General features: G+C 40.6%; 1 protein-coding gene across 2 annotated transcripts in view; it reads left to right on the top strand.

The window, feature by feature from the left end:
* LOC117204607 (neuroligin-4, X-linked) overlaps positions 1 to 22,154 on the top strand; it is a 261,586-nt gene that overhangs the window by 235,342 nt on the left and 4,090 nt on the right. Inside the window, exons 11-13 of one of the 2 annotated variants that reach the window (XM_033442143.1) lie at positions 19,512 to 19,845; positions 20,195 to 20,458; positions 20,949 to 21,111. In XM_033442143.1, coding sequence (XP_033298034.1) covers positions 19,512 to 19,845; positions 20,195 to 20,458; positions 20,949 to 21,111 — 761 coding nt within the window. The remainder of the gene's footprint in view (positions 1 to 19,511; positions 19,846 to 20,194; positions 20,459 to 20,948; positions 21,112 to 22,154) is intronic. The other variant, XM_033442144.1, reaches the window with a different exon arrangement.

Raw genomic sequence — 22,154 nt, 5'->3', positions numbered from 1 at the left:
ACATGTGAAAAGTTCTAACGGAAGGTTGAGAGAATTTAAAGAGAGAAAAGACGAAGAGGATTTCAAAAGTAAGGGATTAAAAAAATTCAACAGAATGATGAATGCCAGCAACTGAGGAACGCCGTAAGCGCGGGACGATATTTACGTAATTTTCCAAAGTACAAAAAAGAACGAATTTAACAAACAAACTGTCGCTGGCATGTTGTCTGCTTTAATGAGTTAATTAAAATTGTGTTTCCCTCGCGGAGCTGTCGATGCAATACCTACACACGTTTTTTATTCGAAATTAAAAACATAACGCTTGGTTCGAACAACAGAGAATGTTGCATAAACGAGGAATGAGATGATGACAAGGATATTTTGCTGAAAATACGCGAGCATTGAAAATGAAGTCTGCTCGAGATGAGCTTTGTCGCAAACGAGCAACGAATTAAAATTGTATCCAATACTTTTGTTAGGAAATAATTGAAAGAAGTCGTTCGTTGTTGTTTATTCTAAGCCATCGACAATTTGTCAGTTAGAGCGTTTTTGTGTTTTTGCATAACTTTCACATGTGCCATTGACGACCCACGTCGTGACTTAAAAATGAGAAATTTTACTATCAGGAAGATATAATAAACAATCGCAAGCCGAAATCTTCATTTTCGACAATTATTATTTTTATTATTTATCTATTATATTTATACCGTGTTTGTCTACATTTTCAATTATTTATACTATACTTGTTTTACATTAATACATTTCTTTACCTTTCCTGTTTATTCATTTAATTTGAATGTTTATTTGTTTATACTTTCTGTTTCACCCATACCAACTGGTTTATTTACATTATTCGTTTATTCACTGCTGAAACATAATTCCTTCGTCGATAACTCCATTAAATGCGAATAAAATCAGATAAAAATCGTGTACAATTAAAGTTACTAAAACAATGAAAAACCGATTAAAGCAACAACGATGGACGAATTATTTTCTATCAAAATTCTTGCGAATTTTTGCTGGCCGATCGTTGTTTTGTGCCTAAAATTGTTCGAAAAGCAACAACGAAGTTTATGTCAGTTTCTAGCCAAGAGAACAAGAGAACCTGACTATATAATTTGCGCAAGCGGAAAGTATTCATTCCAACATTGCACATCGATCCATTATCAACAAAGAATTCAATCAGCTTAAAATAACCACAGAGATTTTCATTCCCCCTTCTTGTACAGCTGTCAAAAACAAAAAGCTTCGTCCGAAGTCATCCCCTGGATTTCAACGAAAAATACACAAGAATATTCATCTGTGATTTTGACTGAAAAATGGCTTCTAAAGCCTCTTGTATTCGGCGAAATTTTATTTCGAGAGCCAGAGAAAAATTAGAAATTCAAAAAACATATTTCAAAGTGCAATTACGTATAAAATTACGCCAGAAATTATAAATAAAACATATTGAAAACTGAATATACAATGATCTCCTATAATTTCTTATCGTGTATCAGGGTCGCAGTCGAGCGAAGTTCGTAATTCTCTTTCATTATTCTAACAGGATCTCGTTGAAAAATATATTTAGAAAACGTCAAAAGGGGTGTCAGGGCAGCAGATTATCAAACACCTCGACGACATTCACCGACGTAGACGAAGCTTAATTGTATATTCCATGTCTTTAACATTATTAGCGAGTTACCGATATGGTGGGCTTGGCGATAATCGTCTTACATGGGCTCGACAGCGAGCCGTGCGGCCCTTTGAATGCAGGAAGGGGCTTACATCCGATATTAATATCGCTTTTCCGTAACCGGAGGGTGTCGACGAAATGGGAATAACCGTAAGTTAGGCACGCTACGTGTCCGTCGATATTGCGATAGTTAAGCGCGCGATCGCGTATAACACAACACAACAACCCCTTTGTCGTCGCACCAAGGAGACCTTCTTCGTTGACTTGCAAGAAAGTTTCTGCCTCACTACACTAGGAAGCATTAAAGTATTACCATAACTAACTCGTTAGCCTGCAACTCTTCCGGCAATTATTCATAAACTGTTTAATTTATCTATGGAAATGATGAGCAGCTAAGATCCAGAGTGGATTACAGCATGGTTGAATAATCGGATGATTTTTGTTATTCTTTTTGTAGAAGCAATACCCTTAATGTTCTTTTTCTTTTTCAAGAAGATGTTAAATCGACTTCAGTGTAAAATAAACGACAAGGTGAAACGTTCGAAACGGAGCCGTCGAGTTACGGGCGAATTATTTCCCTTAGCGTCGGAGAAGCAAAAAAATACGAAAGTTAAGGGGCGGCTGGAATTAGTTTTCCCACCCGCCTAACGAACTTCGTGCTTCCCCCATTTACACAGAAAGTTAGGTGTAACGCTTTTCTCCCTGCTGTAGAAAAGTATCCCGGAAGAATTGCGGTCGAATTAAACTAAACTATATTAAACGTTAGTACAGTTACGTGATATAAATCCAGTTAATTAAAGCTACAGAAGTTCCTGATGTTATAACGAATCCCTTTGCTGTTACTCCCCAGGAGGGAAACTCGGTAGTAGAGGAACGCGTGACTGTCCGCCTGTTTCCTCTTCCTCGAGTAAGATATTAAACTATTACTTGGATAATTTGTTATGTAAGCTGGCGTGCACGTTTCGTAAATTCCAGCGACAAAGACTGCTCGATCACTGCCAGCAACACCACCGGTCGAAACTCTTTAACATCCTTCTTGTATCAACTATAATGCATGCAGTAACAAATGCAACTTTCCAAACAATTCAAATCGTATAATTCACTGTCACGTGAAAACCGACAATTATAAATCTGCAGATCGCATCGAATATTCTTCGTGGAAAAAAATGAACACATACAGATAAGCGTACAGCTTAAAATTCTTGGGCTTTGGAATATTCCACGTAGAAAAATCCATTCTCGCTTATCACGGCATAATATCTGCCCCCCGCAAAGTCTCTTTAATAACATGCGACGCTTTTTGAACCCATATATGTAATTTAGTGGTGTCGATAAGGACGCAAAGACGGTGGCTGACGAAGAATAAAAATGGCCGGCAAATACAATAAATTTCCAAGCGAGTAAAGGTGTAGTAAGAAAGATCGACGCCCAGAAAAGACACGGAAGCCCTACTTCGCGTAATTCCAAGTCTGCCGGCGATACTTTCTGGTTATCTCGACCGCAGCCATGCCGCCATATATGTCGTTACGGAAGCCGCACTTGAATGGTGACAAGAAACGACCACGTTAGAAATACGATTTCACTGGCACGGTCATAACGGACGACGTCCTCGTGGAACATCGAGATTCCGACTGCGTATAACCGCGGTGGCTTAAAACAGGAACAAGAGGAACCAAGCGTACGGTCCATTTCCTACCTATCCGGAATTTCCACTCTCGTAACGTTGCCGACGGTTAGAACGGTATATTCGAGTCTAATCGTCTCCCACCGCCCTCTTTGTCGCGACATAATCCAGCTTATCCTCCTTATTTTGCGTTTGTTTGGTCGTTTACTTTGTACGTTCACCCTGTGTGCCTAGATTCTGAATTATCCTTTGCGATAGTCGAATATTTTGCTAGGAAGAAGTGGCATGGTTACTTTGCAACATCAATGAAAACACGAATCCATTCGATTGTAAAAGTTATCTGTTGCGATAGACGCGAGAGAAACTTATGCCTCGATGATACAACCTGAGAATGTAGAAGGAAAAAAAGGATTGTAGCTGAAAAACGAAAAGTGGGACGAATTTGTCGGTAGCATCGGCCAGCAGGGATTCGTTTAAATTTTATAATTAAACGACGATCGGAAAATTCTGGCCACGATACGGTTCACTTGATCCAAACGCGGTCTGTAATCGCGTGGTTGCTGCCCGCTCGCTTCAATTCACGGGAGAACACTCTCCCCTTCTCTCTCGCGGTTGATTTATGTGCGGCCCAACACACGGCAAAACCAGCGCGTGATTATTGGACGAGAATCGAATCCTTGGGAGAAGAACGTGCAGGAATTCGTGTCGATGAATTCCCGGGTCGAGGCCACTAATTGCAAGCCGAATTCAACGAACCTGGTAAAATCCGCAAATCGATGCTCGACTTTCCTATTACAACGAACTGGATGATGCTCGCCTTCGTAATCGGTCTTTACGATGATATTCACGCGACCGGCATTCTGAATAAGCGACACATACTGCCGACAGACGTTATTGGATATCAAAGATATTTGGCCCAGCGCAGGGGGGCTTATTTCAATTAATTCGAATGTCTGATCCAAAGAGAAGATTTTACTAATGCGAATTCCGCGAATTTCTCGGTCATCGACAACAAATAGAAAGTGTTGAGATATACACGACGATATCGAAAAGCGGTGTCTAGAACACTATCGCGCGAAACGCGTGAAAGTGGGAGAATTTTCTACTGGAAAACACCAATTGGCGAAGGTAAAAATTATATCTCTCTTTCTGTCTCGAGCTTCGTTGACTTTAGAAACGTTTTGCAATTACAGTCGACTGTGTTGGAATAGGAATATTTAACATAACAGTTGCAGTCTCGAGATTACCAAGGAACGTTGGGGCAAAGTAATTGCTATCGAATCTAACGAACAGAGCAAAATCTAGCAAGTGGAATTCAACCGGGAAATGCGGTTTTGGTTGAGCATAACTCACAGCTTAGCTGGTAGTTCTTAAGAAATAATTGTCGTAGCAGCAACGCTTTTCGAAAGTTAATACGAGTTTACATTCCGCGATGAGATGGTAAAATCCTTCCGTGAAATCCCACGTATGTAACAGAAGAAGAGTATCGCGTAAATATTTTCTTCGTAAACTTAATCGTACAAACATGCTATTACCACGTTGACATAGAAATTTCTACGATTTTGATGAATCTTAATATTTGAAAATAGGTCAGATACTCAGTCTTTTCTCGATCGGTACTCGATATGCAGGTTAATGCCCCGACCGTCGACGCAGCAATAATTCCAACATCCTCTCGACATGTATAAGATATTTACGAAATGATTTTGGCGTATCATTGTCATGAAAATATTTTAAAATAGGCTTTAATTAAACATCCGATGCTGTGAGAACGAGTTTCATTATAATGTTAATAAAAACTCGTAGAATTCTAAGACGAATTAATTGGTAGATTTATTAAAAATTCGTCGAGTAAGAAAGTAAATTAGAGCAAAGCAATATCAAGCCAGCATCTAGAAGACATTCGTCACGAATATACTTTGTTCAATGGGTGCAACAATTTTTCTCGTTCGAAGCCGCCGATAATTCCGGACAAAATTATGGACACTTCAGCTTTCACCGATAAGACTTCCCCTCTTGACTCGCCTCGTTTAAGCGAATCACCGTCAAAGCTCTATCTACCTTTTCCCCATTTAGACAGTGATTTCACGGATAGGAGACGCCAAATCCGCGGAAAGAAAAAGTGATAAATAACAGTATCTCCCTCTGTTTTAAGCCCTTTGCAAGAAGTATAAGCATCTCCGAAACGACAGAAAATAAAAGAACCCTCGGTAGTGAATACGTTTTCCCTCGTTCTTAATCTATATTCGCTTTTAGCGAGTTTTACTTGACGAGTGCAGAATCAAAATATTTCTTTATATCGAAGTATTTTGTATATATCTCGTATAAGGTAGCACATGTATAACTGTATAAAATGTGTCGTACTATTAAACATATGGAATTGGAAGAAATCGAACGCCTGAGAGGTCGAATGAGATCGCGAGCGTGTCGTTAAAATTTCATGAGGCGGTGCAACGATGTCCTGTTAGACTCGAATTTTCGAGGCATATACGTCTATCTATTGGTAAATTGAAAGAAGATATCCGGTACATTATGTTCCTGTATCAAAGAGATCGTGGTTTTTACTTGAGCCACTTTCAAATGTAATCGATTCACGAAGCATGGAACTGTTAAATGTGTAAAACGATGTAATTTTCTTGCAACATTGGAGTATACCATGTTGCATCATAGATCTGCAGTAAAATTAGACGTCAAACTCTATCGAAAGAAAAGAGAAACAAAATCTTAATTGGAAAACACTCTTCCAGTGTCAGCAGGTGCGGTAAAAACTTGGTCAACGAGTTTATCGAGTTGGCTGGCTCGTAGTAACTGTATTTTAAACGTAAAAATGGAAGAAAGCATTGACTTGGAAAGGGAAAAGAAAACTTACCACGAAAGTTGTGGTGACTCAATAATAGTGAGTCAAAAATCGACTACACTGCTTCTATCTTATTCTTGCAAACTTATTTAATCTTGCAAACCACCCTTCAAAATCCTTCACTTATCCGATGGCCGACTATCCATCTATGTAATAGTTGCTGAATTTCTTAACAGTTTGAAGACTCAGGTTTTTTATGTTCTGATTTAGAAAAGGGTTTACGGGAAAATAGAAAAAGTTTGACCAAAATCACAGGTTGACTAACGGTTTTCCTAGAATGCAGGAACAGAAGTGGTTAAAAGCCAGGAAAACCAGCTCGTTCCAACGTTACTTTTACGTTAATGAGTTCTCCTATACACGTCTCGCGGTGCAAAGAAAATCGACGGTAAAATCCAACAACAGACGGGGAAAGCTCGGAGATTTCATCGATTCGAAAAGGGATCGTGTAGTTTCGGTATGCAATTACTTCCCGTGAATTCACTGGTATGTTCCACGGTTAAGAAAATCGATCCTCGCCTCGCGCAATCGAGCATCCGACGACGAAAAACGACGACGACGAGAAAGAAGACGATTGTCATTGTAGCCGTGAAGTAGGTTCGAACTTCTGTCGAGAGTTTATTTCAATTTCCAATCTAATAAGAAATTCTTTCGCAACTATTCCTTGTCCCGCGTTCGTTTCTCTCCTTCCCCCTCCTATAGCTACCTAAGTAAATTTGTCTCTCGATCCTCCTCCTCTACCCTTTTCTTCCCCTATCGGTTCAGTCTCTAACACCCATCGCCACTCTTGCAGCCATCTTCGTCGCTCTTTGTCGTCTTCGCCCGTTTCCCTAGTATTCTCTCGAAGCATCGCTATCACTCGGCTCCTCGCGTCTTCTTCGCTATTCTCTCCCTTCTTCTCGTTCCTTCACCTTTCACACGACTTATCTTCCGCTATCTCAGACGGCAACTCCCCAACCTTCGTATCTCGTCGTCGTTTCTTAACATTCCAGCTCTTCTATCTCCCCTACAGTTCTCGACGCCTTCCACGGCGTTCTGTTACTCATTTGTTCGACGCAGTTCTATGGAATAACGATGATACCTTCGACAGACATAATCGCGCACCTCGGGCGATGATTATTTCGCGATGGTTATTCCGCGACGAAGGTACTCGTCGTCGCCTGCTTTATGTTACGTGCAGTTACGAACACATGCTTGGAATTTCTTATCAAACGAAACGATGAAAAGATCCGATAGGCGTCTATCTGCTATCTTAAAATCTTTCTTTCTGATTCTGACTCTGATTCGCGATACGATTACACATGCAGTAAATAATCAAAGCTACACACTGTACCAGAGTATCCTTGAATTCGTTAACCAACTCACCGACGACCGATTGCCTAATAAAGTCACAGATGCGTCGCAACAAGCGTTTTCCAAATATTCGCGGATTCCCTCAACCCGAATCTAATTAATCATCCAGATTGGCCGGAATCAGGGGCTGGCCGCGTACGAGCACCGAATCACCCGGCCATAAATTCAGCGAGAGGCGAAGAGGGGCGCGAAAAATTTTATGAGTGGCCACGTGAAAAGGATATGAATATTTCATAGGCCTCTTGGATAGTAGAACACCTGATAACGGGCTACACGCGATAAATCATTTTTCGATCTAAATGTAAATACACCGAGCCAACGATGCTAATAGAGGCCTCGACCCTGCTTCACCTTTTTACCTGAGAGTACTACTCTTTCGACCTACCGGTCGCAATAGTTGCGACAGTAGTTTACCGATTAACAATTTAGACGACTAACGCAACTAACATTACGACTACGTCAACGTTAGTTTCTTCTTTAAATACTTGTTACCTTTCCTCTCGACCATTCTTTCATTTACTATGACCTCCTTTCATTTATTATACTTCCAACAAATATATTTGCTGTTCCCTGGACATACAAACCAAAAAACTTACATCTTTGTACTTCGAAAAATCGGGACCAAGTCAAACTAAATCGGTCGTTACTTAAACGAGAGTACAAAAAATCATAAAATGTCATCTTAAAATTCTTTTCGTTTGCGAAACTAAGCTATGGAAGTTGGAACTCTCGGTTGAAACTATTCTAAACTATGAGAATGTGCGTTAATTTGTAAACGATATTGGCAGAGGCTTTTGGCAATCTCAGCAACGATAACGTTGAGAAGTGGATCGATTATTCTTCGATACCTTTGCTCAGCTTGGCGAGCCAACGATACTGAATTCGATACAAGAACGATCAGGAACCGTGTCGTCGACAAGGGAAGCTATTTCCTACCTAAACGGGATTCTGTCGGGTGATCTCTGAGAATACGAGTATTCTTCCTGTCTCTCGTCATTCCATACCCTGCCCTATCAGAACCAAAGGATTTTCGCACTGATGGGCTATATCGCACCCGTTTCTCGTGTTTCGCAGCACCGAGTTCCATGGCGGAAATTAACACCATTCCCTGCCTAATTGAACGCGAGTGTCGATTATCTTTCTCCGATCTATTAGTTTGATTATCTCGGTTTGATAAATCTTGGAATTGGAAAAGACGGATCCACGGAGAAGATTAATAAATGCATAATAGAGAAGAGAGGACAAATTTCGCACAAGTTATCGAGGATATTAAAGAGCAACGTCTAGACGTTACTTCTTCCTATGTAATTTTTAATAAAATTTCGGATAACGTTTTGAATAAACTGCGATCAACCGCTAAAAGAAAGATTAATCGACTTTAAAATTCAGAAGCCAACGGACGAAATCCCTGTCGAATTTCAGAACGAAAACACGTTTGGACAGATTCAACAAGATGGAATATTAACAGACAGCAGAACCGGTAATCTAAGTGCCTTTACAGACGACCAAGCGTCAAGGGTAGAAAGTCCCAGGATCCGTAATCCCCGACTAATTCAATACGAATTGGAATCAGCTCTATCAAGCTTCTCCACTTCAGACCAACTCTGTCATCCTCCATCTTCCTCTTCTCCTATTTTCTCATTTTCACCGCGCCAAGTCATACTAATTTGACTCGACGTTTCCCCGTTTCCAACATCTTTAGCGGAGACCTTTCTCCTCCGTTTCTCTCGCCCGTTCCTTCTCTTCTCTCTTGTTAACCTGTGAAGTAACACTTCTGAGAAGTAAGCGGCGTCGCCTGAAAACGGATATGAAGACGGAATTCGAATAACATGTTTACACACCGTTCCTGCTCGGTGCTAATGGCTTCAGATGAAATCACGCAGAAGCCGGGAAATAAATCCCCCTTACGTTTCCAAGCTGGACGAATAGGGCGTCCATTAAGACCACATCGATTCAGCGTGTCCCGAATAAAAAAAACGACATAGTATTCCTTAATTGCACTGAAAGTTGAGCCGAAACTCTACGTTCGACAGAGAAAAAACAAAACGGACAAAAACAAAACAAGAGAAAGCGCGTTATCGCTAAACAATTCGATTTGTGGAAAAATAGCATCCCACGATGATAAATTGAAAACAAATAGTCGTGAAGGAATAATCGTGTAGGGTGAAATATAAGCAACGTGATCGATATGTCCCATTTTCGAGACTCGAAATTACCTGAAATGAAAAAAGAGGGAGGGCACGCACCCTCTTTTCGTGATATATTCTTGGAAGAGGAAAAGGATATAAAGATTCGTTTGCGTATTCACACGCCAATAATCCACCATGAGCTTTCCACGAGATGGATAGAATCGTTTCAGGGGCTGTATTATCCTCTTTAAGTTATCTCGTACGGAACTTTCCTCGTTATGGTTTGCTGGAGAATACTCGTGAGCCGCGAGAAATTCATTGCACTGGTAACTGGAAGAAAGGTAAGGAACCGGTGCAGAAGAAAAAGAAAAAGGGAGAAAAGTAATTGCAGAGAATGATGAAAGAAACGAGAAACAGCGTGCTTGTCCCTGGTATCGCATTTAATTTTTCCAAATTATCACAAGCGTAACATGTTACGAGAGCTGTGCCGTCATCGCTATAAGAATTCCGTTCGAACAGCACGTAATAATACTAATTAAATAACACGCTGGACGTTGCATCCTCGGCGTTTCCCTCGGTGTGGCCTTGCTTCAGCACGAAAACTAGTGCAATAAGACGTCAGAAGGATTTCTAACAGAGAGGATACGCGACTTAGTCGAGGAAGTCGGGAAAGAGACTTCTAATTAGAGAAGTAGCGAGTCGCGTCCGCCCCAAAAACCACGAATTAGTGGTCCATGAGTTTAGCTAGCTCCTCTGCGTTCCACAGCGTGGAATTCTTCTCCATCGTATAATAGAAATCAAGATGGAAGATGAACGGATTAAGAACGCAGCATGGCTATCGTTAGAAAAGTCTAAAGAATGAAATGCTGCGGAAGAAGAAATTGCAAATTCTCTGTAACAGTTTAAAGATCCTCGAAAATTAAGAAACGAAAGCTCGGTACATCACGACTTAAGATATGATTGATTCTTAAGGAAGAGCTGCGTCTATTTAAGAATAAAGAGGACAATAGAGTCAGCGAAAAGCGAAAAGAACCAGGTCAGCTAAATCGGTTTAGAAGTCGAACGACGATCGACGCGTGACAACGAGTACACAATTTCAACGCTCAAGAAATCTAAATACGCGGCAGAGCAAAGGGGAGAGAAAATGAGATTCGGGTCAAGGAGTTAGCTCCGGTGAAAACTGGACGACGATCACGCGTCAGGAAGAGTCGTAACTTTAACGACGGTCACAGATTAAAACGGAAACTGCTCCCATCAAACCCGATTACTATTCCGACGAAACAATTTCACGTTCTCCTCACAGACTACGGGAAGAGGGAAAAGAGATTGTCATTGGCGTTTCGTTCCTTTTTGCAGCATTGATTTTTGTCACCACGGGTCACTCGATTACGATTATTGCACACAAGCGAAGCGTAGAATTTCGAGGCAGAGGCAAGAAACTGGCTTCCTATCAGGCGCGTGGAAGGCGATCCGGGCATCCCCAAGGGCTCCATTACCCTCCTTCATTCCTTCACATCCTTCCTGCTTTTGGATTCACCGTAGGAAGTCATTCCTGAGTCACGATACTGGCATCAGCAATCCCCTCGGTGGGCAAGCTTATCCCGTTCCCGGGAGCAAATTGGCACGAACACAAATCAAATCGCTAGACGTGAGTTGAAGAGTATGCGACGACACATAAATCGGCTGTTCAGCTTTGATCCTTCGATCTGTCTGTTTATGTATTTATCCGATGATTTTAGGTAAACTCGATCGATTCCATTGTAAAAATTGCAGAATTGTTTCATTAAACGGTAAGTAGGTGACGTTAAGTAACTTCGCGTCGGGTCTATTTATCAAAAAAAAGAAAAGAAAATTGGAACGTACGAAGAATAATATAAAGAAGCAGACGACATTTAAGGTGGTCGACAAAAGGACAATGGACAAGGGAAAGGGCAAAATGAGGATAAAGGTGAAACGAGGGACATGTGAGATCATAGGATTCCAGATGTGTGAGATTCGGGCCATTCCTATGACCCTGAGACTACCTCGACAATTACCACAAATGCGAACCACCGGCTACGTGACGATGTTGCGAGCGAGCAGATCGGTTGTCCCGCAACGAACGACGCTTAATAGAATGGCCGCGAGTAAATAAGTGGATCAGATCCTTCCATCCTTTTTCTATCTTCTTTCTCCCATTTTCCCTCGAAGAAACTTCTCTCAGAAATTCCTTTTAAGACAAATCAAGATTTCATCGCGATAGGAATTTTTTATTTAACTTTTAACACGTTTTAAAAATATTCGAGAATTTCAATGAAACTTTAGATCCGAGCGATAAAATTGAAGCGAATTAGCGAAGTGGATTGCCAGCGTGGACCCGTGCAGCATAGAACACGTTGATAAAGATTTTTCGAGTTTTCGCGCAACTGGATCGCCGTGATTGCTAAAGATTCTAGAAATGCGAAGAACTTAGGAACGACGACTTAGGAAAAGCGTTGTCTACGTCCCTTTTATATTTCACTTCTGAAACACTTCTTCTTAATGGCGCCTAGCGCTGATAGTTTCAAGCATCATTATCATTTAACACACACGGCCGGTTCTACGGCATGCAGTGCGACGTAGAAATAGAACTGGTATCATCTTTCATTTTCGTAAGTCGTCAAACGCTATTTTAATGTGACAGTGAAGATCCATTCTAAACATCTCTACAACGTTTGTAAAATATACAAGCAAAAATCCAATACAATTTATCGGATCTTTTAAAAATAAAATTCAAAAGCATCTACGAACCTGTTCGATGGCGAAAATTAAAGCTATCAATCAATGATAAGCTGCGATCATGCTTTATGACATAAATCAGAATCAATGTTCTCTGAAAGTGTTCGCGAATATTCGCTTCTCTTTCTACGAGTAGCTATCGGCCGTGAAATGTTATGAAACATTGCATAAAAGCTAAAACAGTTATACAATTATCGGAATGTGTAGTTCAGTGGGCTTAACGTGACTAGGGAAAACAAAACTATAAAAGAAACACGGTGAAAAGGAAACAGGAGAAAAGAGACGATTATGACGAAACGACGAAACAACAGAGAGGAGGACAAAGGCGAATGCAATTTGCGAGTAGACGGTCGTTTGGCGTCGTGTAACCGCTTTCACGGATTTCGAGGACGATTCTACGGCTCTCGGCTTCTATGGTTTCGTAGTTCCGCATTTCCGTTAATAGCAACAACTCCGACAATAATTCTGCCGGAAGCCGTGGCATTGCCAGCCGGCAGACTCCCATTGGTCGACGACGCTGGCACCCGATGGCTCGCGAGGAACAATCTCGTTGTATCAATTTCCGTCGCTTTGCTGGCCACAAGTTTAATCGCGGGGAAACATCGTGGAAAGAAAACCTAACGGGGTCGAACCAATTTCGATACGAATTCCTATCTATAGACGAAGAACAGGTAAACGCTTGGAAATTGCGAACTTGTTACCAATTCCTATATACCTGAAGGTAATAGGTAATGGAATCTAATGATTTTCGATATTTCACTAATAATATTCCTCTGAAAATAAGATATTACCGACAGGGACGCATTGATCTAAAGAATAACGAAGATATCCGTGGCAGCCATCTAAAATTCGCATACGTTCCGCGCACGTTCCCGTGGATTTACGACACAGTCGGGTCCCGCTTCGAATTTCCAACTTCTCTACCTCTGCATCGGCTATAAACGCGAACACCGTGCTAACGCAACACTCGTTTGCACACACGACGATCTTAAATCTGCTGGTGGGTGAAAAAGTCACGCGCGCGTCATAAAGTCAATCCACTGTAGCAAATCTTAACAACAATCTAATATCGAAGGCTCGTAACCTCGCAGACAAGGCCGGAAAGGTGCGTTCGAGGACCTATTTCTGACGGTGTTTCGTTTCGTTTTGTAACGCCCCAACGGAGAAGAACAGCTTTGTACGGCTGCGCGAACGAAAAACACCAGCCGAGAGAACGTTACATGGAGAGAATAATGGAAAACGAGGATCCTTTGCGAAAGATTCGAAATCCAGCGAACGGTCTCGAGATTTTCAGCGAGGCATCGATATGGAAATTTAATTCCAAGATCATGCGACGCGTAAGGTTGTTTCCTTGCTTTTGGCGGCTCTTCGAACCTGGCCAAAGGAAAGAAAACTTGTATTCTCATCGAGATATAGGAGGACCCTTTCTGAATGCGATCGCAGTGATGAGACTCATTCTCAACGAGGACAGACGTCTCTCCAAGGGAAATCATATTTCAAACGTCTGGTAGTATTCGTGGAAGAACGCGAGAGCACGATCTCGTTTAATTAACGGACGAAACTCGAGGCCGTTCTTTAGCGGCTGGGTCGAATTTAATAAAGACGCATGAATTAAACACGGAAACGATGGCGATTTAAAAAATTCATCGGATAATGTAAAACGCATTGTGAATTGAGAGAAAGATCCGAGATATCGTGGATACAATATGACGAAGTTGAAGTGGAAACTGGCCTCGTGCGTTTCGAGGGAATTTAATATCGCCAATATTACAGATGGAAAACATGAATCCTAAAAAAAATTGCAGTTCCTCGATCTACAAAAGAATTCGAAAAAAATGTTCACCGGTAGAAGATCGAGATTATACGAACTCGATCCTAGAGAAATGTTGTTTGTTTTCCAACCGAACCTGATGCAAACCGACTATACTCGCAAATAAAATGTTTCACGGGTTTAAATCAAGAGGAAGTGCTGCCCGTCTCAAAGAAAAAAGCAAATCACACCAACCTTTGAAAGGTCAAATATAAAACCATATTTCTGAGTTGTTCCAACTTCAAAGCCATAGTTCTGAAAATAACACAAATGCACTATGTAACTAACGAACCTATTTCTAATTTTCCGTTCATCCGCTTTGCTTCAATCCGTTTTACTCGTACGAAATTTCTTCCTGAAGAGAGGAAAGAGGAAAAACACATAGAGAAAAGTCAACAAGAACGTCCGATCCTACCGTGTACGAGCAAAATTATAATTCCTGTAATGATCTCCGTTGAGATTATGACAAAGAAAATTCGTGAAAATTGAAAAACTGAACCGACGTCCGATTCCATTAATTGGTAGAAAAGGATGGTTCTCGCGATTCGCGTATTCTACGATACGCTATGTCAGAGAAGTTATCCAGGAAAAGAAAGGACGGATTTATTTTATACTGAGACACGGTGTTACTCGAAAGAAATCTAGCTGTTTCCGGTCGCGTTGATCGAGTATGGCTGTGACGAGTGTATAAAGAATATCAAGCAACTTCTTTTATTCCTCTTTACATGACTCCGGCGAGGATTTAAAAAGCTATCGATGAGTAAAAAGAGCACGAAACTCGAAGAAAGATTGGAAAAGGAGAATTCGAGAAGCTGCTACCTGAAATGCGGAACGAAAACTGTAAAAGTTGAGGGGAAGGGGGAGGGAAGCAAAGAACGAAAAGATGATGCGCATCACGACAGAAGCAGAAAATTTTTATGAGATATGTGTTGACGTTTACGTCATGGCTTATCTACTGCGTTGGGTTTCTATTCGTTTTATTTTGTGAAGCCAGCATCGGGATATTTCTGGGTGAGGCACACTCTCGAAAAGTCAAGAGAATATAGCGTCTGCGGAGGAAAGACGTCCTTCAGAAGTTTTAGCGCGTCTTAAAAGAATAAGTCGTTAGGTCTGGATATATACGTGCGTGTCCACGACATATACGGGGTTTCCCGGATTACTTTGTCGACTAAAGTGTCTCCTCATCAGAGACTAGTTCGCGTCAACGTGAATTTGGAACTAGAGTTTCATCCAGAGTTTCGTTCTTACCCGAGGAACCGAGTTATCTCAATAAGTAACTCTAAAGAAGTCTGAAAATTGCATAGAATTCTCTATTCCATTTAGTCGAGCAAATAAAAAAAAAAGAGATACAAATTCAAGTAAACTTACTACTTCGTGTAATAATTCTCTAGAGCAGTTTTAAAAGCGTCGATTCAAAGGAAAGAATATAATACTTCTTAGGCGCCACAGCACAGAGAAATCAGCAAGTCTGAGTCGAACTTGGAGAATATCATAGAATGCCATGTTCCATATGCGGTGGAGCGTGGAAAATGTGTCGAGAGACAATCCAGAGTATCCGAAGGAGTTCGCTGAATGGATCGAAATTCGATGAATCGGCTGATGGGAAATGAGAAAAAGAAAGCGTCAAAACGTTTTCACGTGATGGTGAAAATGTGCGCAAATTCATTTCCTGCTTTTCTTCTTCTACCTCGTACTACACGGGTTTCCATGCTCTCGTGATAAGTTCGATACTATTAGAGGAACGGAAATCCTCGCATGAAAGCGTTTGCCATTCCCGATCTACGGAACTCGTTGTCAAACATTCCGAGGATACGGAATGGTCGGTCTCGTGACTACCCATACAGAGAGACCAATTTCTAGAAGCTCTCGCGCGGCCAGAATTTCTGACACCGCATACATCAATATTTAAGTGCGGTTAGCACGTTCGATTTGCAATAAATCACATTAAACTTATCTCAAGTATTCGAATCGCGGTGCTTTCCAGGTAACACGTAGTTCCGCTCTTTAGAGAACGCTCCTAGCAACTCGAGAAAAAAGAATCTTATGCATAAAACTGCTGATACAAATTCGGATATTCAACGATATTCACATAAACTTTGAATAATCTTGGAATGGTCTTGGAGAAACCTCGTAAAAATCTTGCAATTATCTTGGTGTGTCGCCGAATAATCTTGACCTATCATTAAATGAGCATGCACATGTTTGTAGCAGCACATGAGTCAACGAGAGCATATTATTGTGCCTTGGAATACCAACGTTGTTTTGGTTTGCTAGGTTCAAAGGTAAACAAACTTCGAACAAAACATTATCGCCGTTATTTGTAATCGTCAACCAGAGTTACATTTGCACCTTTTATAATACCACCGGTTGATACAAATAGACGAACGTGCTCTCTAGGACAGTCATTATAGCGAATCAATATAGCGAGTCATACAGTCGAATAGCGAGCGTAGAGTCGAACAGTAGCATTGAGCGAGCGACGATTACGACCGGCATATATGTACTATCTTTATACTTGTACTTAAAGTGATTTTAATACGATCGACTATTACAATTTTATCACTCGTCTCCTTAATAAACCAACCAACACGTTTAATAATAATATCCAACTCGTGTTTTTAAGAGATTTTAAGGATCAAGCGCTTAGACTTTAGAGAGAAAATCGTATCGTAAACCATCTCTAACATAGAGATATCATAAACCGAATCGATTTACAGCTTCTTCGAGTCGTAACGATACACACAATTCGATCAGCCGTAGAGTACACGGAACAAAAATAAATTTTGTCGGTGATCAGACGTACACGGTTCAAACGAAACGTCCAGTTGGTCGTTATCACTCGGGAACAGTCAACTGTATCGGATGATAACCGACGGAAAAAGAAGCGCCGCGTCGTTGCTGGAAGCACGCGAATTTCTCGCGACAAATCCGAAATATTCACGAGACCGTGAATCTCAATTTTCAAACGACCACAGTTGTTGTGTCATGTGAAAAAATCTAAGAAGATTAATTATCAGTCGAATTCACCGTTCAACGAATTTCGTCGCTATCGTGTTTTGCTTTGAATCACTTCCGAACGAATTTTATCGTAGTTGACACTGATATTTCAACGATGCTTTGTTTCTTTGTACAACAGATTTTGCTCGATAGACAAGCGCGAGTTTCATTTTCACATATTTCTACTATCCAATATCCCGTGTGGAAAGAGCCAAATTTCGAGCCACTTGTCGCAAACTACACGGCATTAAGCTCAAAGAAATTCATTTTTCCTATCCCGTGTCTAGTGGATTGTCGATGATCCAGACTTCTAAGTATCAAGCATCTTGACGCGTACAATACCGGAAATCGAATGTCACGGAGAGACGCGGCGCAACAACTACACCCAATATTATTTCTCGCATCTGTTTCCGGCTTCTCCGTGCTAAGCGAACTCGTCCTATTTGGCATGCAGCTACGTTCGTAACTTAAACAGCTTAATAGCAGTAAATTCTTTTGTACGCGAAATCTAATGTGAAATTGTCAATTGCCCATGGAGATTTAAGTCATGTCGCTCGATGGAGGCGTATCCAGTTAAAAACGCATAAAATTACGCGCGTATAAAACGTAGGATAAAAACGTAGTGGATTGTCGAGTTAATTCGATCAAGCATCGAATAAAACGAAGGAATCACATTAGTCTTTGTTTGATTGCATTTCCGTTGGACAGACGGGATTATTCTAGCTTAACACGTGGATAAATTTTCAATTGCGTTTAATCCGTTTTGCTTGTGTTAATAATTTATTTTCGCGTTTAATTGGGACCGAAACTTCGCATATGTTCTTTCACCGTTGCGAGGATACGTTTGATAATTCAACGGGTCGCGCCATGGAAACGCATTGTAATAACGGTAATTCAGGAAGGAGCATCAAGCTCATTTATACAAGTGAAAATATAAAAATAGGTTTCCGGAATTCCTCAAAATTTTCTATTATCATTTTAGCGAATAATATATAACATAGAACTTCGTACGCAAGTAGAGAATTATTTTCATTAATTTCATTGTTTTATGCTCGTACGCTGTCACACGCCGGTCGTTCTCTCGTTCGCGACAATGACAAATTCGTCGGTCATGTTCCGCTTTAATTACTCGCACTTCTGCTTTGAACCGTCCTTTCCGCAAAAAATCGAATCTAATTAACGTTTCCCCAATGCCGATCGCAATTTCACCAGGTTCTATCCGTAACCTTTCTAGTAATTTCCAAATTTCCGGCTGATATCTCGCGTCCCCATTTGACCATGACACCTGGCATATGTCCGTGTCCAGCCGTTGGAGGATCGAATAACGGTCCAATCTTTCGACACTGTTCACCGTCACAGAGAATCGGCAACGGAACCGCGACAACTACTATACAACCGCTCGTATCCAGGATATCAAAAGCAGATGCGAACGGATCTGTCGTACCTACACCACAATTCTCGCCGTATAGAACGATAGAATTATTTAGCTAGTCGTGTACATTTCAGAATCTTAAAATCTTTGAATTTTTCTCTTTAAACCAGTCAATTTTCGTAACGTAGCAAAACCATTGCTAAATTATACGAAGGCATTGCTTCATCTCCGAGTTGAGAAGTAGGATTTTTAAGCGAAGAAATGTTCTTTACTTATACTAACGGGGAGAAAGAAAAAAGGAAAGCAGAGCAGAAAGGAACTCTTCAACTCTGACACGCCCGGTTGAAATGTCTTTATATTCGAATGAAATTTTCACGAAACTCGTACGCGGTTTCTCCAGCATTCACAAGGTTGGAACTAAAATCTTTTCTTGAAAAGCGCTACTCATTGAACCGATAATTTCGACTATAACGTATAGAATAGAAGAGCTCCTCGTAGAAGAAATCTTAATTGCTAGTCGGAGATTTCAGAATGTTAAATACAACGAAAGCAATAAAGATTTCGATCAGACGATTTCTAAAACTTTTTTAATAAAGCACGCTTTATGAAGCGTACCGATGCTCGTTTTGCGCGCCGTTAATGGCATTGTACACGAGAAGTCTTTCAAAACTGTTTAAAGGACCATCGGTACAACTAACTCGCGATTTCATAAGCGTCATTCATATTTTATCAGCCATCGAACTGATGGAGAGATATTAGCCCTTAAAGTATAAAAGTAAACAATAAATTCCAGAATCTTTTGCTATTAAAAGCAATACGACGAAAAAAAGACAAAGATCGAGAAATTACGAGGAAAAGAAACAATTGATTTCTTTAATGGAAAAGATTCTATCTATCTTCACTCGTAAAAACTCTTCGTAATTATTTATACAAATTTTATACTTCTCTCCTATTTTTTCAGGTATGAGGCCAAAGATGAAGAATCATTACAGAGCTCATCAGCTGTCTGTTTGGCTTCGCCTCGTTCCGGAACTCCATCGAGCTGGAATGGAAGACGTGGATTCCAGGCACAATCTATTTCGTGGACACTCGGACCCTAGCCTGTACGATGGCTCGGTGAGACCGGATCCTCTGAGCAGGATTAGCGAAGAATTCAGAAGGAAGAACATCACCACCGAACCACCAACCACCACAGACTACAATGCTGCCACGTGTGTTAGCTACATTCAGAGCACGAATTTGCAGAACGTTCATAACGCCAGTACAGACACTCTGGCCAGCCTGGATGCAGCTGGGTGCGTAATAAGCAATTTCATCGTAATGAAAACATTAATAAAGTACCTTGCTGTGCTACTCCTTGTCTTTGCATCTTTGGAACATCGTCTATGCATTTGCTAAACCGGATAGCCAGAATTGCTCAATTATAAACGCATGTCTTTCTTATTTTTACCAGCTACTATAAAACAGCTGCTTCCCTAGTTGAGAAAAATTTCTCGGTTCGTTTTCTTCTGAGATTTCAGAACTAATGTTAACTATGCGTGATTTCTTTATCAAAAGAGAGTATTCAAGTTTCAAGTGCGAATAAAATAGAAATAATGAAATCTGGTTGAATAATAAGAAGTAAATAATTTATTCTTTCTACAGGTACGCTGCATACTCTACAGCTTTGAGCGTGACAATCGCGATCGGATGCAGTTTACTGATTTTGAACGTGCTGATTTTTGCGGGAGTTTACTATCAAAGAGACAAAACAAGACTCGAGGTAAAAAGCCTTCAGCAGCAACAAATGTTAAACCAACAGTGCGGACCACGAGGTTTCTCCGAGCTCAAACAACCGCCTCCGCCGCATTCTCATTTCCCCGGAAGCGGTCAAGTTATCGTCGATGTCGAGAACGAAATGCTGAGAAGGTATAGCTTCTTTTAAAGCTTTGTAACGTCGATTTTTCTCGCTAACTGCAAATATATTCACAAAACAGAATCCGAAAGTACGAAATTGTATCAAAGTTAATTTAGCTTTAACCAGATGGTGTAAATGAAATTATTAAAGACACAATGTAGGAGATTAATGAAAAGGTGGTCATAAATTCGTTAATGATATTTGCCCCAATGCTCACATAAGCTCCCTAATGTTAAACAATACTCTTACTATCCCTTGTTTGTAATAGTTTGTAATCAAATCAGAAATTATACCATCCATCATTTTATCGTCGTTTCATCTTGTAAATAAGCTTCTCATATCACCCTTTCGTATTTATATCATCGATGGCCACCTTTTCCCCCAATACACCCTATTGCATGATTCTTGTTCGACGTTAATGTAGCGACGCATTCAGTTGACCAATAATTACGTATAATCCGTAACTGTTACGAAGCTCGTAACGATCGATCGTCGTTCCAGGAACGTTATGAAAGGCCCTCCGAACGATCCCAACACGCTTCTCCAACAGGGCCAGGGAACTCACACGTTGCCTCATCAACACCATTATCAAAAGCAACATCAGCAACAGCATGCCACTCTTCCCCGAGCTTCCGTCATACAGGACATGAATGCACAAACCCAAGTGAGAGTCAGTCATTTTACTCCAACGTTTGCGTATCGCAATTAGATAGAGGAATGGAGTCTCATAAAATTCCATCGTCAATCAAAAATTCCATACCTCTCCTTGTTTTTGTATTAATCTCTTTTTATTGCTCTATTGGATTCCATTTATTTCATTTGTACACCGTTCCCAAAAATTGCCCTACTCATGTACGAAATTTCTCTTCAAACAAGATAAAACCCTTCTTGCACCATAATCAAGACAATCTAGACGTCGCATCGAACAAAATTTAAACACGATGTTCAATATCAACTAGTTTGTCTTGAAAAGAACGTAGAAGATATACTACAAACGGAATATCTCGTAATATCCATCAACCAGAAACAGCGAATTTGTTCATGACGTTAAGATCGAGGACCTCTGTACTCACCATGTTGATTTAAGAAACTTCCGCTGTTTTAACGAGCTACGGCCTTTGGAAGCTCCATTCATAATCTTATTAAGGAGCTTTTAAAACTGCTAAAGTCTGACCAGGTGAAATTTACAACGGGGAAGCTTCTTCTTGACGTTCCACGGCGCGGTGATTATTTTGACGGCGGATGGTACCATCCCTTTTATCCTGTTAGCGAATTTCCGTAGATTTGGTGGAGATGACGACGGCGACAAACTTCATTAAAACGAATCTCCAACTTTCGTCTTTTTCCTTCATACTTATTTCGATTTTCGTTTCTTTTTTCGCCGAAAATTTCAATTTCCCTTGGAAAGTTCTAGAACCTTCCTGAAAGACATGCTGCGAATTAACGAAGCGAAATTTCCTGGCGTTCTCACAGAGGTGACGATCGAATTAAAAATTAGTTCGACATACAAAATGTGACGTTTATTTTTTACAGTACATCGCACCATCTTTTGGTCTTTCATGCTCGATAATTAAGTTGCTCCGCTAAATCGCTTTATTTCCTAAGAAAATATCAAAATGGTCCTTTCGTTTTTATCGTTCAAATTACCTAAACTTACAAATATTCCACGTATGAAAGATTGGTTAGACTCAATCGTCTAGCAATAAT

The sequence above is a fragment of the Bombus bifarius genome, unplaced genomic scaffold (genome assembly GCF_011952205.1).
Source record: "Bombus bifarius isolate JDL3187 unplaced genomic scaffold, Bbif_JDL3187 scf7180000007979, whole genome shotgun sequence".
NCBI classification, from domain to species: domain Eukaryota; kingdom Metazoa; phylum Arthropoda; class Insecta; order Hymenoptera; family Apidae; genus Bombus; species Bombus bifarius.
Note: the sequence above shows the minus strand (reverse complement) of the source record. Positions and strands in the feature narration are given on the sequence as shown.